Source organism: Notamacropus eugenii, chromosome 1, assembly GCF_028372415.1.
Source record: "Notamacropus eugenii isolate mMacEug1 chromosome 1, mMacEug1.pri_v2, whole genome shotgun sequence".
NCBI lineage: Eukaryota > Metazoa > Chordata > Mammalia > Diprotodontia > Macropodidae > Notamacropus > Notamacropus eugenii.
In genome coordinates this window covers 479983767-480001727 of record NC_092872.1, presented here as the reverse complement: position 1 = coordinate 480001727, position 17961 = coordinate 479983767, and the positions used below count along the sequence as shown (strand labels likewise).

At 41.6% G+C, this 17961-nt stretch overlaps 1 protein-coding gene across 1 annotated transcript; it reads right to left on the bottom strand.

Annotated features, from left to right (window-relative positions):
- Positions 1–9697: 9697 nt before the first annotated feature.
- On the bottom strand, positions 9698–17517 carry SET (SET nuclear proto-oncogene). Its single transcript, XM_072632609.1, has 8 exons — positions 16626–17517; positions 14643–14700; positions 13765–13907; positions 13232–13335; positions 13007–13120; positions 12416–12586; positions 12181–12327; positions 9698–11572 (listed from the first exon to the last, which is right to left on the bottom strand). Exons 1-8 carry the CDS (start codon positions 16696–16698, stop codon positions 11549–11551), a joined length of 834 nt encoding a protein of 277 aa, XP_072488710.1. The 5' UTR covers positions 16699–17517; the 3' UTR covers positions 9698–11548.
- Positions 17518–17961: the final 444 nt, after the last annotated feature.

The following is a 17961-nucleotide window of genomic DNA, read 5'->3' as shown; positions in this document are numbered from 1 at the left end:
GTTAAATTAGAGAGTATTAAGGAATGAAGACAGGAGATCAGATAGGAAGCTATTGCAGTAGTCCAAATGAGAGGTGATAGGGGCCAGAAATAGACTATATGAGAGGAGAGAAAAGGACATAAATGAGAGATGTGAAGGCAGAAACACAAGAATATGTGGTAACAGGATTATATGTGTGGGGTTAGAGTTGAGGACCTGAGCACAACAGAGACTGCAGACCTGAATGAGTGGGAGGACAGTGACACCCTGGACATTTAACAGGGAAGTTTGGGAAGGGCAAAGATGAGTTCTGTTTTGAACATGCTAAGTATGAGACGCTTACTAGACATACCCTAGCACTTAGCACAGCAATTGGCATAGAGTGCGCACTTGATAATGATAGCTCACCTTTATGTAACTCTTACTATGTGCCAGGCACTATGCCACATGCTTTACAATTATTATCTGATTTGATCCTCACAACAGCTCTGGGAAGTAGGTGCTATAATTATCCCCATAGTACAGAGGAAGAAACTAAGGTTAAGTGACCTACCCAGGGTCACACAGCTAGTAAATGTCTAAAGATGGATTTGAACTCATCTTTCTAACTCCAGGTCTGGTGTTCTATCAATTGTGCCACCTAGTGGCTTGTTGACTAACTGACAGCAAGCAAGTTTGTAATATGGGGCTGGAGTTCAAGAAAGATTAGCACTGGACATACAGATTTGGAAGTCATTTGCATAGAGATAACAGTTGAACTCCTAAGATCAGAGACTTGAGAGAGAAGAGGGCTCAGAGCAGAGCCTTGGGAGACAACCACAGTTAGGTATTTATTGAGCACTTACTACGTGGCCAGGTACTGTGCTAGATGCCAGGGAAACAAATACGTGAGAACAGAACAATTCCTACCCACAAGAAGCTAATGTTCTAAGGAGGAAGGAAACTACATAGATGGGGAGGGTGGGGGAGGAAAGCAATTCAGCAAGCAAGCAGGAGGAAGAGTCCAAAGAGAGCCCTGGTGAAAGTGATACAAAGCTTGGCTGTCTTAAAATGGTGGTCCAAAGGAAGCAATCGCCAACGAGAAGAGGGCCGCAATATGGAATCTACAAAGAGCCCAAGCAAGAATGAGGGTGGGGATGGCGCAGGAGATGCGATGTGATCCAGTAAAGGAGACTTCCTAGGAGAATCAGACTGGGAGAAGAATCAGGAGAAAACAGAAGGTGGGGGTGGGGTGGGGAAGTTTACCTCATCTTTAACCAATCACCAAAGGGTAGGCCCTCCCCAAGAGCCCACTCTCCATCCTCTAGACAAGACCATAGTCCTAGCTTCCAGTCTGACCCACAGAGTCATCTTCTAGGGTATCAACCCCTAGAATTCAAGAAGGAATTCATTCATCCTTTCTACCACTTACACTGACCTCTGGGCAACTGCAACAGGTGGGATGGTAGGTCAGCCTAGCTAAAGCATTAATGTACTCTGAGAAACAAGAGGTCAAATCAACAAGGATTTATTAAGGGTTTATGATGTGACAGGCAATATACTAGGTACTGGGAATAAAAATACAAGGAGTAAGAAAGATGGTCCCTGACTTCAAGGAACTTTCTTCCTCCTCCTTTTTTTTTTTTTTTTGTTCATCCATTTTTTAAAAATTAAGGTGTTGTTTGTTTTTTTTTTAATTTTTGAGAGTTCCAAATTCTATCCATCCCTCCTTCCTTTCCCTCCTCCCTGAGCTGGTAAGTAATCTGACATGTGCGGTCATGTAAAACATTTCCATATTAGTCATTTTGTGGAAGAAAACTAGACTAAAAAAAGGAAAGAAAGAGAAAAATAGTATGCTTCAGTCTGTACTCAGTGGCCATCAGTACTTTCTCTGGAGGTGGATAGCATTTTTCATCATGAATCCTTTGGGATTGTCTTAGATAGCTGTATTGCTAAGTATAGCTGTCATTCACCATTGTTCATTGTACATTATTTCTGTTACTGCCTACAATATTCTCCTCGTTCTGCTCACTTCATTTTGCATCAGTTCATGTGAGTTTTTCCAGGTTTTTCTGAAATCATCCCAATGGAGCTTACATTCTTAATGGAAACCACAAAGCGCTACAGAAATGTGACCACTACCTCTTCCCAAATCCATGTAGAGACAGCCTAACCCTAGAAACCATAGATTTAGTAACACTCTCCATAACACTAACCCTACTTCCAACCTGGCCCCACAGCCATGTGCAGCCTAGCAAAGGCTCACCGTTCACTGTCCACTCCACCTAAAACTCAAATAACAAAGTTCTTATCAAAGTTCTTGGCACTGTCAAATGGTTCAACATAAGAAAAAAATATATGACTTTTGCTGGTGGAATGATACTACAGATGTTTTATCAACTGCCTTGCTGATAACCCTAAGGACCACTGGTCTTTTCCTTCCATCCTGCAGGTAATCCCTCATGAGTGGTTTCTCCCCTGTTAGAATGTGAACTCCTCGTTGAGACCAGTGACTGTCTTACTTCTGTATTCCCAACATTTATAACCATACTTTGCTTATAGTAAATAGCATTTGATAAATGCCTTTTCATCCATTCAAATATTCCTACCAGCAGAAGGAAAAAAAACCACTTATTATGTGTGCCAGGAACCACTCTAAGCACTTTATAAATATCTCATTTGATCTTCACAACAACCCTGGGAGGTAGGTGCTATTATTAATATCTCCATTTTACAGTTGAGAAAACTGAGGCAGGTAGCACTTAAGTGACTTGTGCAGAGTCACACAGCTAATAAATGTCTGAGGCTATATTTGAACTTGTCTTCCTGACTCCAACTGAGGCACTTCATTCACAGTCCTACCTACCAGCCCAACACCCTAGCTGATGGATCAGCATCAGCACAAGGGAGGTTTGAGTTACTGTCATTTTTCTTCCTCCCACTCCCAAGGAATGAAAAGCTAGATCAAAACCATTTACAGACTCTCAGACTTCAGTCCTACATCCAGCTCAATCTTGGTGCCTTTGAGTGGTTGATTGTAGGAATTAAATCTAGATAACCTCAGAGAGGTCAATCTTCCTGGAGCTCTGTGGTCTTCTATTGCATTCTAATTACTTCACATGTGTATCTTGTCTCTCTAACTGGACTATAAGTGCCTTAAGCAAGGTTCTTAACCTTTTTTGCGTGTCAAGGACTCCTTTTCAGAATAATGCTTTTAAATGCATGAAATTTAAAAAAACAGATTTACAAAGAATACCCCAGGTGATCTTGTATCAGCATAGCATCTAAAAAAGCACAAAACACTAGAAGAGAAGGTGATTGAAGAAAGACTGCATTTGACAGACTCAGGTTTCATTTCTGCTGTTATGACTAATGAATATAGCGTAACTTTGGGCAACTCACTTCCTCTCTGTCATCGGACTGAAAGGGACTTTACACATCATCTCTTTTCTCTACTTTCTTCAGTGTTACCAAGAATTCTGTCTTAAACACTTGAGAGCCTGAAAGACTTATTAAAACAGCAACAACACCTTTCTTTTCTTTCGACTCCCCCATCCAATCAAATGTCAAATTCTACAGATTCTACTTTTACCATCTTTCTTCTGGCCATCCTCCCTCCAGTCCGCTGCCACTGCAACCAATCTAGCTTTTAATCACCTTCCACTACAATAACCTTGAAAACTGGTCATCTTGCCTCCAGTTTATGCCCCCTTTGAGTCATCTTTTTAAAGTCTAAGTCAGTAATCATGGGTGGGGAAACCTGCAACCTCAAGGCCCTTTAGATCCTTTGACTGAAGTCAAAGGACCATACTTAAGGACCTAAAAGGGCCACATAAGACCTTGAGTCTGTAGGTTACCCATCCCTGGAAGTAATCTTTATAGTGCACTTTATTTTGTACCTTTTATATATCACATAATATCACATATTACATTATTTATCATATCCCCCATATAGACTAATACTCATAAGGGCAGAGAAACTATAGGCCTTGGGCAAGTCACTTTGTGCCTCAGTTTCCTCATCTGTAAAATGGATAATGATTGCACCTACCTCCCAGGGATTTTGTGAGGGTCAGATACCTGGTACATAGTAAATGCTATATGTAAACTACTATTATTATCTAAGCTGTACATCAACCTCTCACCCCCACCCCCACGCCTAGCATAATTGTCTGCTAATCAGTGTTTGTTTACTTAATGAGTGATGTACTGCTCTAATACTTTCCTCTTCAAAAACCTCCAGTGGCTTTCCACGCTTCCCAAATAAAACATAAGCTTCCCCATCATGATTAAATTATAAATCCAAGGCCTCTTCACAATGCGGTCCCAACACACTTTGGCTTCAAGACCATAAAATTATAGATATGCAGCTGGCAATCCCTTCCAGTCTCTTTACCTAACGGATGACAAAAGGGGCCCAGAGATCAAATCAATCAATCAGTATTTATTAAGTGCCCTCTATGTCCCAGGATGAGAAAAAAATAGTCCTTGCTCTTAAGTTGCTTACATTCTAAAGGGGAAGATGTTTACATATGTACCTGTATATACAGAATAGATGGCTTCACCATTCTTAGAGATAAGATTTGAACTCAAGTCCTTTGACTTCAAGTGGAGTACACATTCTGTTGTAACACCTCTCAGCCTTATTCTATACTGTCATACTAGTCCCCTTTGTATTCTACTTACTGGTCAAATTGGACTATTCTCCTGACCTTTTAAAATTTTTTTAAATTTATTTTTATCTTGAACTTTCAAATCTCTTCCTTTACTCACAGACCCTCACACTTAGAATGTTACCTCCCTTAACAAATTTCTCATAGAACTTTGCCTGAACCTCCTTGCATTTATTTCTTATAGTGAAAGATCCTTGCCATATCCATCTTTGTATCTAGGGCCTATAGCACATATATTTTTAGCTCTGATCTACTTTACATTTTTATTGATTTAAAATAGTAATTTTCATTTCCAAATGTATCCCTACCCTACCCTGAGAGCTATCCCCTATAACAGAAAATGGAGGGGAGAAAATATTTGGCAAAACCAACACAACAGCCTCACAGTATTAACAGTGTTCCATACCCATAGTCCCCCACCTCTGCAAAGACAGAAGGGAAGGGGGACTCCATGGGTTCAGATTCATCACTCTTCCTTATGTTATGGGTCATCCAAATATGCCATTCTCAACCTAACATCTTAAGTTGTCTTCATTCATCTAATAAGCATTTATTAAATACCTACTCCATGCAATGTTCTGTACTTGTTTTTGGAGTTAATACCAAGACAGGCAGTCCCAGGCCTCAAGAAATCTATAAATCACCAGAGGGTGATTAGATCTAAGCACAGATAAACTGCCAATTAAAATATAAACACCCAGTGTCCTTATTTATCTACTTCCTAGGGGAAGTTTTGTGATGAATCTATGAAATTAGATATAAAGCTATGTACTACAAAGGATAATTCTAAGTTCCTTGAGGGCAGGGGCCTTTTAATTAATCTTTTAATGTGCTTTTAGGGACTATTACAGTGCTAGACATTCTCATTAGCCCCACTGCATCCCCAAACAGTGAAGACATTCATGTGGCCATCCGTAAACCATGCTACTCAATTCTGTCACTACAATCTCCATCACCTACCTGAATTAAAGTTACACTATCAACACGGGACACTGTCCAGCCTTTGTTCCACAGTCATTTCTTTCAGACCTAAGCAACATTGTAACCCTTTGGAAAATTGCCAAAATCTAAGGAAATTGCAATGGGAAATTGGGATAATTAGCAGGTTTAAGAAAGCAGTTTAGTAGGGGCCATACTAGTTGCACTCTTTTCTATGGATATTTCATCACCTACATGCTACTCTGGCTTGTCTAGTCACCAGCCCTTTTTAAGGCAACTATTTATGCATTTTGTTAATTCATGCTCTGTCCATGTTATTAGCCTATTAAATTATAGGTACTTCAAAAAGTAAGAATCTTATCTTAAATTACTTAGTACAAAGGACAGCACATGAAAGTCTGTCAGTGATCAAGGATGTCTGCAATTTTTGGTAAGATTTTCAATGCCTTTTCTCCATGAAAATGAACTGGCTTTTATTTGGTATCACTGCCTGAGATTTGAAAGCAAAAGTGAAATTAGAAATAGGCAATACACAGGATACTCTAGGCTCCCTAATCCAGATGACATAATCACATGAGAAATCAGCAAGGCAGCATGGACATAAGGAAAAGAGTTAGTATTAGTATTAGTATTAAAAAGAATTAGTAAGTCCTCTACACTTGAATTATTTCTATTTTTCCCAAACTCTGGAAAACAGTGATTCATGCATGCAGATGAGTATAAATGAATGTCATGCTGACGGTTTCTCTCTGAAGTCATTGATTGGTGAAGTGAACTGGTTAACTAGTACCTGTTGCTGACATTTTAAAACATGCATTTAATTTGCCTTAGCACTCTTGGGGAGCCAAAAGAGGTTATACTTAGGGGATTCTAGCCGCTGCTGGGTGTCTGAGCTGTTAATGCCCCTAATCATCTGTTCAATACAGCCATGACTGGATTATGTTTAGGATAAGAGCAAAGGAGAGTATTTCCCAGCAACACTGTGATCAGTTTATCAGGACCCCAGTACAAACCCTTTTGAGATCTGGAAGATAACTAACCCTTTTTCATCTCTAATTCTGCTCTGTCCCTTTCCTGCTCTGCTCTGTTAAAAGAGCAAAGTTACTGAAATACTAATGCTGTGACCCTGCTGAATCCTCGGACTGATCAGGTCATTGATCTCTAAGAAAGGCTTCTCCTAAAACAAAGTAGCTAGCTGGACTTTGGGAAGTGAGAGAGTTGATCTTCTTACTGATGCTGCTTAGGAAAAAACAGACCTCTCTGATCACTTTCTAAATATTTTAATCACCATCCTAAAGGGGAAAACCAATTTCCCTCCCATTCCAAATAGGTCAAACCATCTTAAAGTTATATAAGATGCAACCTCTACAAGGTTAACCCTTTTCTTTACCATTTTATCTTAGCAGTTCATAGAATCAACTCCTCCAAATCTAGACTTGACATGTGAGTGATGTCATGTATCAGATTTACAAATACCCTACATCTCAAAACGCCTCCCCAATTCCTGTTTTAACCACAATCCTTTCCCTTTAACCCTTCCACAAGTACTCTCGTTAGTTCCAACACTAATAAAAAAAAATTCAAAATTCATTTGGAGCAACAACTATGTCTCTTTTTAGACAAACTCAGATTTATTACACCTGAATTAGCACTGGCTTCTTCAAAGTAATCACCATAGTAGACTTTATACTTTTTATCTTTAATGCTCTCAGACGCACAAGACCTTGAGTCCAATTTCACAAAACAAGGCTTTGTTTAGCCGTTTTTCAGTCATGTCCAATTCATTTTGGGATTTTCTTGGCAGATACTGGAATGGTTTGCCATTTCCTTCTCCAGTTCATTTTACAAATGAGGAAACTGAGATAAACAAGGTTAGATCACTTGCCCAGGATCACACTAGTATCTGAGGCTAGATTTGAACTCAGAAAACAAGTCTTCCTGACTCCTGAGCCAACACATTTATCTACTGTGTCACCTAGCAGTTCAAATAAGGTGATAATAACCCAGACAATCATTTGGGGGATAAAGGTTTCTATGAAATAAACTGACGTTCCACTGTAGCTGTGATGGATCACTCCCTCAAACAATCACACCAAATGCCTCAGGTACCAACTTTAATAGGCTCCCCAATTTGTATAAAATCTGTTTATTAAATTGATCTCAAGCTAAAGACACCAATCTGTGGAAGCTCTCAAAGAACTGATTACCTGTTTTCTCCTAGGTCCTCAGAAAAGCCAAAGTAGCTCTTCTAGTCATCTAATGGTATTTATTCTCTTTAGTTATTCTACAGTAAACAAGTGTTATTTTTATATCATTGTCACCATTTTTCTCTTCCTCTTCACTTCCGTTAAGAATCTTGTCCCTTCAAAAGTGAGAACTTTTGAGAGCTTAGAACATTCCAGTTAAATCTACACATGAACAAATCGTGAGATTTTAAAGCTGGAGGGGTAATTTGGTTCAACCTCCTTAATAAGGACACTGAAGTCCACAGAGGCTAAAATTAAATATGCAGGGCAGGGCAGGACAGGGGTGAGATCTCAACCAAGTTTGGGATGTCTAATCCTATACTTCTGCCACTGCACCATGCTATTACTCTTAAACCAGTCTCCAGACCAATAAGACTTTTTGAAAACATCTATCGCAATCTTCAGTTTTGCTTCTCCCTGAACATTATAAAATGCACAATAGCTGCAGTACAGGACAAGTCATAGAATGCATTGAGGACACAGTTGAGATGAATTATGGTTTTCAATCACATTTCATTATGACACTTGCTGTCCCTAATCTCGACAAGCAATACTGAGAAAAATCAATTCTACACTATTTTCTAGGGGGCGGCATTACACAGTAAACATGCTGTCAAATTATTCTGTTTAGTGTACTGTTATTGTTCATAAAATATTCTTTAGCTATGCAAGTTTGCTCTATACCAGGCTTCTCAAAAGCAGTGGAATGGTAGTTCCCCAGGTCCTTTCAGGGGGTCAATAAGGTGAAAAACATTTTTGTAATACCATACGTTGTAATTTCTAACAGTCATAGTTATAACTCACATAAACAAAAGTTCTTTGGGGGAAGGGCCCTCACAAAATTTAAAGTATAATGCGATCTTCACAAAAAATTTCTCCACAATTTGATGACTACCATGCTAAAATATCTAATTCAACCCACATCCAACACTACATATTAGACAAGTGGTCACTCATCCTGGTTAAAGGTGATTGACCACCTAAATCAAAAGCCAGTTTTACAAATCTGCATCTCTGCCCCTTTCATTTATTGTAACTAGTTCTACAAAATAGAGCCTAACAGAATAATTCTAAATCCTCTTCATGTGTACTAATGTGCCAAAAGAATCAATATCCACCTCTGATTCAGAGGTTGCTTTTCTCATAATTTCAAAACTCAGGAACAACTCATGAATTGTTCACCAACCTAAACTAAGTGGTTTCTGTGAAATGATATGTTTAAGTAACAAACATGGATAGCCCAAGAAGTCAGGGCACTAATTTGACAATTTTAAAGTGGATTATTTATTTACAATTTTATTCCTCTGAAAAACTAAACACTTAGGCAATTAAAGCTATCTTGCAAGGACAGCAATTCCTTAATTTTAACCCATTAAATTCATTTCTAAATTTTGCTGAGGAAACATTAAAGTTCAGACCCAATATATCCCAAACAGTTCTTTGAGAAACCTGAATACAACCTATTATAGTGATGAAATTACTCCAAAATAATTACATACAAAAAAAAAATCAGTTTCAAAACAGGAGTTTCACTCGTAAAATTCATCCAAGGTCATCAAGTATTTTAACCCCTTCCCACTACCACCCTTTATGGCTTTTAATACATTTCTTGCCCAGCAATCATATGAGCATATTTGTTTACAAACCTAAGTAGCAGCACAAATCTTTCTTACTCTTTAAAACAAGCGGCATGAAGTAGAGACCTTAAAAACCACCTAATCAAATGACAATTACTTGCCCAAGGTCATTTACTAACATTAGTCCCCTACCCCAAACCCACAAATTACAGCAGCCACCCAGTAAGAGGACATAAATTAGCAAATCACTATTAAAGTTCACAAACAAAAATCTCTGCTTATAAAACGAGGACCCCAGTCCAAAGAATCTTTATGTTCCTTTATTGGAGCAAGATTCCTGACCGTATACAGTGATGTATTACTAAACACAAAGACCTGTGCAGAAAAATTACATTCTATCCATCTAAACAGGTTGTTACACGTTGCCTCTTGATGGAATAGTTCTCTATAGTTTCATACATCAAAAAGCTTTTGCATTTCAACAGGCCAGCCTTGAACTCACATCTTTAAAAATATATGTGGCAGAAAACTTTAGCTACTAAACTTTACAGCATTAGAAGCCTACACATTAGGTAGCAACTTTCGAAAAATGTTTATACGCACCATGGCATTTAGCAAAGCATAGTCTGTATCTCACCAGGTTGAACAAATAAGTTTCATTTAGATTGTTTTTTGCTTAAGAGGTGGTATTTAGAGAAAACAAAATGAAGTACTCCTAACCTGAGTTCCTTACCCCGAGGCACCCACTTTTAATTGATGGTTTATTCCTCCTCGGACACACTTTATAAAATCAACAAATATATATCAACACCAGTTCTACTTGTAAATTGGACACTATAGCACCAGTTACGTCTGACTGGAGGCACTAACAGCAATGTTTTTGCTGTTCATCAACTCCATGTATTTATTAGAATTATCACTATCTATGAAGCAGCTGGATTTTCTCTTTAAAAGTAAGTGTGCACAACACACTAATAAATGCTGATTGCCAGACCTACTTTATACTTGATAGCATAAATTCATGGATGAATTCCAGCCACATTACATTAAGGTATTTTAACAGCTGTGGACAATGGCACACTGACTCTTTGACTCAATTCTAGATCAGTCCATACAGCCCTGAGGTAATTTTGCAAAGTGCACATCGTAATAGTGATCAAACAAATGTGCCATATTTGGTGACACTGAAAGTTCAACAATAATTACGTCAGACTTGGAAGGGGAGGAGGTCTGCAATAGTCTATTCTGAGAGAAGACCATCAAATCCTTTGTGTACACATTTAGTTTTATTGTAACAAAGCAACTTGTACATTTTAACGTTTAAAACTGAGCATCTTCCTTTCCAGTGAAACAAAAAAGAAAATTTAAAAATAAACAAGAACAAAATTACAATAGAGAATGTCAATTCCAAATAAGATCCTACAGGTTCTGCTGATTCTCCATTGAGTGGCAGGGCTCAAAGTCATCATTAGGAGAGAATTTTATTTTAAAACTGTCATCTTAAACTGCAAGGATGTCTGTTAAACATCACAATTAAACATGCCAAAGGAGAAGAAGCCATGTTGTCAAAATGCCCACTTAACCCACCCAAACATCTCAAACCCACCCTTGCTGACCTGCTATAACCCATGGTTTTTTTTTTGTTTTTTCATTTTTTTAAACAAGAGAAAGTAGACAGGTACATGTTGGTAAATGCTAACTGTCCATATTCACATAGAGACACAGTGTAATCTCTGAGCCCAATATACAGAGAAAGAAGGAAAAAAGCTAGAATTCTATGCACTACTACACAGGGGCCTAGCACCCTTCAGCTTCCAGCAGTGTGAAGGGAGCAGAAGGTTTCTTTTTTCCCACAGAACACAGTGTGTGTTGATTCCATAAACAGTTTGTTTTGAGATAGGAAGGGATAAAAATATGAACTTGGAACAGAAACTGGTGGAGATTCTTTTCCCACTGTATTCTGCTCAAGGTATTTCCCCCACCCACCCCAAAAAAGTTGTGAACCATGGTGTAAAGAGGAGAGAAAGAGACCTCAAGAGAACAAGGCGAATGCGCACAAGAGAAAAAAAATAAAAATAAAAAGGCTGCAACTTGCTCCCAGGGACTGAAGAAAATTAAAAAGGTAAAAGAAGGTTTGGAATCCATCAGTGTTCTATTAGTCATCTTCTCCTTCATCCTCCTGTTGGGAGAAAAAAAAGGGGGGATGTTGGTTAATTCCTGCTGAAAAGCTACCACATTTCCGGCAATCTTTGCCCAATCTGGGTTCTGAGTCTTAAAACAAGGGATGGCGGGTAACAGACAAATGCTCAAGTAGCCTTTCAACAAATAACAATTGAGCTAGCTCTTGATTATCATATCATGCTAAATCTCCTCAGACTTCTAATGACATCATAATTTTAAGCAATTATTTAAATTTAAATTATCACTGCCAACATATACCACAGGAAAACAAGTAAACACAAATTATAGATCAAAATTCAACAAATATGCCAATACATCAACCTCCATGATTGTATCTTATTTTGGTTATACATGGATTTTGCTATATTCAGTCTTCAATTCTGATGAGATTTTCTTTAAGAGGAGGGGCTATACTATCCTCTTAATAATACTGTTCATCTAGTTAAGAGAAAAACTTTGATACATAAAAAAGGTAGAAATGAGTAAACATTAAAAAGAAATAAAGTCAAGGACATATGCTTACTTTTCAAGCATTCACTTGCAAATTAACTGACTACTACATGTTTTAGAAGTGCCAAATATCTTTTTTGTGCAGTACATTCTTACCTCTCCTTCTTCTCCCTCATCATCATCTTCATCTTCATCTTCTTCACCTTCATCACCTTCTTCATCAATGTCCTCCAAACCCTCTTCTTCTTCATCGTCATCATCATCTTCTTCTCCTTCCCCTTCTTCATCATCCATATCAGGGACCTTGGGAATACAGGTATCTTGTTAAGAACTCACTCTAATCAGACATACAAGTACATTGTGAAAGAAAACCACAAACTCTAAAACATACCAAGTAGTACTGTAAGGGATTTGGCCAGATATCATCTTTGATGACCTCTCCTAATTCATCTGCACCTGCATCAGAATGGTCAGTGAACCAAGTGAAAAAACTTTCTGGTTCTTCATGCTGCCTCTTCCGGCTGGCTTTATTCTGTGTCTGACTTGAACGTTTCGTCAAGTCCTAAGAAGAGACAGAGAGATTTAAAAGTTCAGATATAAAAGCACCATTACCCTGCAAATATTCACGACAATCCCTAAATATTAGATAAAATCCCTTATTTAAAAACCACCTAATCTTTCTTAAGACTTTATTATCAGTACTAAGGCAAGTGCGAAGAGTTTAGATTTGTAGGAAGCATTTCTTTTCCTCAAGTTTAAGTTTTATGTGTCCTAAGAAACAAAAACTATCTTAAAAGTAAAAAAATTTCAATTTACTATTTTCTTGATCTGATTTAAGCCTATTTTAAAAAGGAAAAAAGTACCTTATCTTCAGTGTGTCAGATCAGATCTCATCAAGGATATAATAAGACTTATGCCCCACCCCCTCTTACAAATAATGTAATGTCTCTCAAGTTGTTGAATCCAAAAATCCTGTACATACCTTCCCAGATTTCCATTTGATTTCAGTTGATTTTGAAGAGGGATCTCCACTTTCATTAAGATGAAACTCTTTGGAGAGAACTTTATTTTCGAAGTAAGGATTTTCATCAAAATACTATATGAAAAGATAAAAACACTGTTAAATGAACACGGCTATAAGTGTAATTACCCCACATATAAAGAACTCCCGCAATAAAAAGAAAGATTCTGATAAGGGATTACTTACAAAATCTATTCTGTAACCTGATTTAATATCTTCAAACTCTGTCACTTCAACTCTGGTCAAGTAATGCAGTGCCTCTTCATCTTCCTCCCCAAGCAGTGCAGATACTAGATAAGAATAGCAAATAAATAAATAAAAATCACAGGTCAATTTAGCCTCTTGCCTTTTTTTTTTTTTTTTTACAGTCAATATGCTACAACTTTCATATAAAAAAAAGAAGACTTAGTTTGGTACAAGCCATTTCTTAGACTCATAAAAATTCAAAACCCACCAGCAAACAAAGGGAAACTGTCCATATGTACTGCATTTGTCACTAATTAGGGGCATACTCAAAATAAGTGTGCCACTGATTTCTATTTCCAAAAGGCTGAGAAGTTCTACTGTTGTAGGTGATAAATACATATGTTAATTTAACCCTAGGCCTCAGTTTCCTCTTCTCTTACATGGCTGAACTCTTCAAAAATGCAAAAATTCTACTACCTTTAAATTTTTTTTGCCCTTCCCTCCTTTACCTGTCTCAAAGACAGGAAACATACCTTGCGGGTGGTTAACAAATGTTGTTACCCAGAAGTTTGGTATTTTGGCGATCAATTCTGACCTCTTCTGGAAGAAGGGTTGGCGGAGTTTGTTGTATTTCTGTTCTACTTTCAAAATTTCCTCACTGGCTTGCTCATTCAGTCTGAAGCAAAAGAAAAAAATGTTTACTACAGTTTTAAGACTAGGACCTGACAGGTACATATGAAGCTGTAGCTTGGGGTTTTAATACTAACACCTGGCACAAAAGTGTCTATTAGTGGAAAAATTCAAAACTAGTTTGGGAATTGCTAAGTTAATTTCCTTCATCATCACACAATTCATAAAACTAAAGGCCTAACCAATAACTGAACATGAAATTAGAAAAAAAAACAACTAAGCCTCATTATTTACTAAGATCTAGTAAATAAGTAGATGAACAACAAATCGAGATTGTTAAAGAATTCTGTTCTAAATGTATCACATGTATTAAGAGAACTTTCAATTCTGATTTCCTCAAACCAATAGGAATTTAAGGCAAGACCAGTTAGCTGCAAAATTATGGCATACCAGTCATACTGATTTCATAATTCAAATTCATCAGAAGTTCACAAGCTAAGTCAGACAATTAGTAGCCTTCAAAGTCAAATCCAACTCCTACAAGGTCAATCTTTTATCAAATAGTTTGGTGATTACCCAAATGTTTTTGGGAAATACTGAACCTTAGATTTCCAACCAAGGCAGACTAATACCATAAAGTGGCTACTTAAGTTATTCACTAGTCACCATGCATATTCCAAAGTTACTTTTTAATTAATAAGTATTTAAGCACCTAATGCACCAGATGCTTTACTCTAAAGCAACTCAGGCTAAAAAAACAAAACAAAAACCTTTAGTTTACCTGTCTATTTCATTTTGTACTTCATCAATATGTTCAATTGCTTCCTGCTGCTCTTTTTCTGCAAAAAAAGAAGTTAAGATAATATACATTGGGGAGGGGAAAAAAGCTTATTTCCTTTTGGGACATAGTACTTCAATTCTCAAGTTCAAAAATCTGTTAAATTTTATTCTTTCAAGTAACCAACCCACCTAATTATAAAGTTATTCAAAAACTAATTTGAATAATATTTTCAATATATTTGATCGAGCTACTTAATTTTTAAAAACCATGCTGCAAAACAAACTTGTCCTACTGAAGCAAGCGTTAAAAAAACACAGTTCTTCCATGGGATAACTTTAAACGAAACTATGTACGGACACCAGACGAATCCTTATAATGCTTTAAAATATCACAACTTCCAAAATAGAATAGCAGCTGCTCACCAGGAGCCCCCAACGACCAACAAACAATAAACAACGCTAGCACTTTAAAACAGTGGGGATGCTTGAGTTTTCTCAAATGGTATGAACATTTGGCAATCCATAAGAAACTAAGACAGCGGAAACAGTTTTTTAAAGGCAACAATTGCATACTACCTATCATTTTAATCGTTCCTCAAGTTTACCACCTTCTTATATGGTCAAATTCAAATTCCTGCTGGATCAGATTCTAAGCTCTATCCCCACCCCCCCCCAACCCAAATTTCTGGCGGGCTACTTGTCCTAAGCTTTCGGCGTGAATTCGAGGCACAAGTATGTGAAGCACGTGTTAAGCAAGAAAACTTTCTTAAGGGTGATGAAAGGCAGAAGAGGTAGACAATGAGCAACTTAGGTTTATTAACAAGTTCTTAATAAGGAGAAAAACGGACAAGTTAACAATCAAACATGAGGAGAAGGTGGATAAGCGTTTCCGGGAACCATCCGGAGCTCAGGGACAACCCCCCTCCCCCATAATCTGAGAGCCAAGCTGGAGGAAGCCCCCAAACCTCTCTTAAGTCTTGGGTTTTGTGGGGTATTTTATTCCAATACCTTTTAAAAGGGTATAAATAAAGACACCCCCAGCTCCTCAACCATGATCATGCGAGGGAAGCTGCTTGTGGAATCAAGATCCCACGTGGGGGGCTCTTCCCGGCAGCCACGGGTGGCGCCGGCCGGGGCATCCCCCAGCGAGGCCCGAACCCCAACAACACGGCCAGTGCCCACTGCCTAAACCGGCCGCGTGGTTTCCACTCTCCACCAACCTCTCCCCCACCCCACCCCGCCCAGCGCCCTCGGGGGACGCGGCGGTGGGGGAGGGGAAGGGGGAAGGGGGAGGACACCGAGCCCGGCCCGTGCTGCGGCCCAGGGAGAGAACAGCCCGGCCGCCCGGAGCCTGGGGCTGTGTCCGGAGGCAGCCGCACCATGTGGCGGCGGCGGCTGATGGGAGAGAGAAGCATCATGGCGGAACACAATAAAGAGCCGCTTCTCGGGGAGGGGGAGGGGGGGTGAGGAGGGAGGGGGGAAGAGGAGGAGGGAGGAGGGAAGGGGGAGGAGTAGGGGTGGAGGGGGTCTCCCTCCGCCGCCAGAGCAGCGCGATGCAGGCCGCAGCGCCCCCGTCTTGGCGAGCCCCGTCCGCGGCGGCTGTGGAGCCACCTAGGAACACAATGCACGGGGGCCCACCACGCATGTACACACACCACCAAAAAATAAGCGTGTTAGAATGGGAAGAAAAGAGCGCTAACATGGCCTCCCCTCCTCCGCCAGCACCGCGAGGACGGGCCTTTCGGCCCGCGCGCCGGCCCTGGCCTCCCCCCCTTCCCGTTCCCTGCGCGCGCTACCTCGCGCCGTCGGCCTCCGCCGCGCGCCCCCCTCCTCCGCCCGCCCGCTCCCCCCTCCGCCCAGCGCCCCCCGCGCGCCCAGCGCCCGCCGCCGCGCGCCCCAGGCCCCCCGCGCGTCCCGAGGAAGAGGAATGAGGAGAGAGGGAGGGAGGGGGGGTAAAATGGCGGCGGCCCCCGCTTCCCCTCACCTGAGGTCTCATCGGCTCCGTCGTGGTTGGAGTTGAGATCCTTTTTACTGACTTTGGCCGCCGGCGCCGACATGGTGGTGCTCTCTCCGCGCTCACCGGCTCCAGGGAGGAGAGAAGGGAGAGGGGGGGCGGGCGGGCGGCTGCCTTTCACCTCACACACCACACGGGGCGGGCGGCTTCGCTCGGTCCGCGCGCTCGGGGCTCGGGGGGCCTCGGCCGCCTCCTCCTGGGGCTTCGGGCGCTCTCTCCGCGCGGCCTGATGGGGAGGGGAAGGGGGGGGACCCTAAGGCGGGGAAGGGGAGGGGCGGCGGCAGTGTCTTCTTCGGGCTGAGGCTCCTGCTCCTGCTCCGAGAGACGCGTAGACGGCGCTCCTTCACTCGCGCTCTCTCCCTCTCTTCCCAGAGCCGCTGCCTCCACCACCACTATCAGCACCACCACTACCTCCACTACCTCCTCCACCTCCTCCACCTCCCTCCTCCTCCTCCTCCTCCTCCTCCTCCTCCTCCTCCTGGCGGCGAGGGGCGGGCGACAGGGCGCAGGCGCGCCAGGCCCCACGCGCAGGCCCCGCCCCCAGTCCGGGTGGCTCGCGCCGCTGCCCCATTGGCTGTGACACCCAAGAAGAGGGGCGGGGCCCTGCGCGGTGGAGACACAAGACCTCGGGAAGAGGCGGGAGAAGGGAGGGAAAAGAACGCGGCGTACGAGATTAGCCTTTTTTCCCCCCTCCCCTTGCCTTCCCCTTCTTCACCATACCCTGAACGTCAGCGCGCTAGTAGCGCGCGGCGGTGGCGGAGGCTGGAGGGAGGAGGGAGGGGATCGAGGAGGAAAGGAGCGGCGAGGGGGCGTGGCTTCGGTGTCCACCTCGCGCGCTGCGGCGGAGCGTCGGCGAAGCTGCTGGCGCGCTGACTCCGGGAGGGGGGGTCGGTCACGTGGCCGGCTGTTCGGCCTCTTCACTCGGCGCGGCGGCACCCTAGTCCTGGCCGCGTGCTTAGTTTTACGCCGTGGCTCGCGATTATTACTGGAAGCGCGGAAGGGGCGACGCTCTTCGTCTGGAGTCCTTGGCCCGGCGCGAGGACCTGTCTCAGGTCCTTATGAGGCTCCGGATTCGAAAGAACAGGCTGGGCGGGGGTGAGGGGAGAGTTATTGGTGGCGCATTCGGATCTGGCCACATTACTGCCCGCGGTGCATTCGGGCGAGTCAAGGACGGCATCTCCAACGCCAAGCTTTCAGAGTGTGCCTTGCTCTGACCCTTCCTGACCAAGGCCTTTAATCTCTGAATCCTCCTCATCTGAATTGCAAAATGACGATAAAGTTAAAAATAACCCTTGGAAATGACAGC

Coding starts and splice junctions, on each gene's coding strand:
- SET (XM_072632609.1), bottom strand. CDS start 16,698: ATGTCGGCGCCGGCGGCCAAAGTCAGTAAAAAGGATCTCAACTCCAAC. Junction 14,701..16,625: donor CGGAGCCGATGAGACCTCAG/GTGAGGGGAAGC, acceptor CTTTTTTTGCAG/AAAAAGAGCAGCAGGAAGCA. Junction 13,908..14,642: donor GTACAAAATGAAATAGACAG/GTAAACTAAAGG, acceptor CTTTTGCTTCAG/ACTGAATGAGCAAGCCAGTG.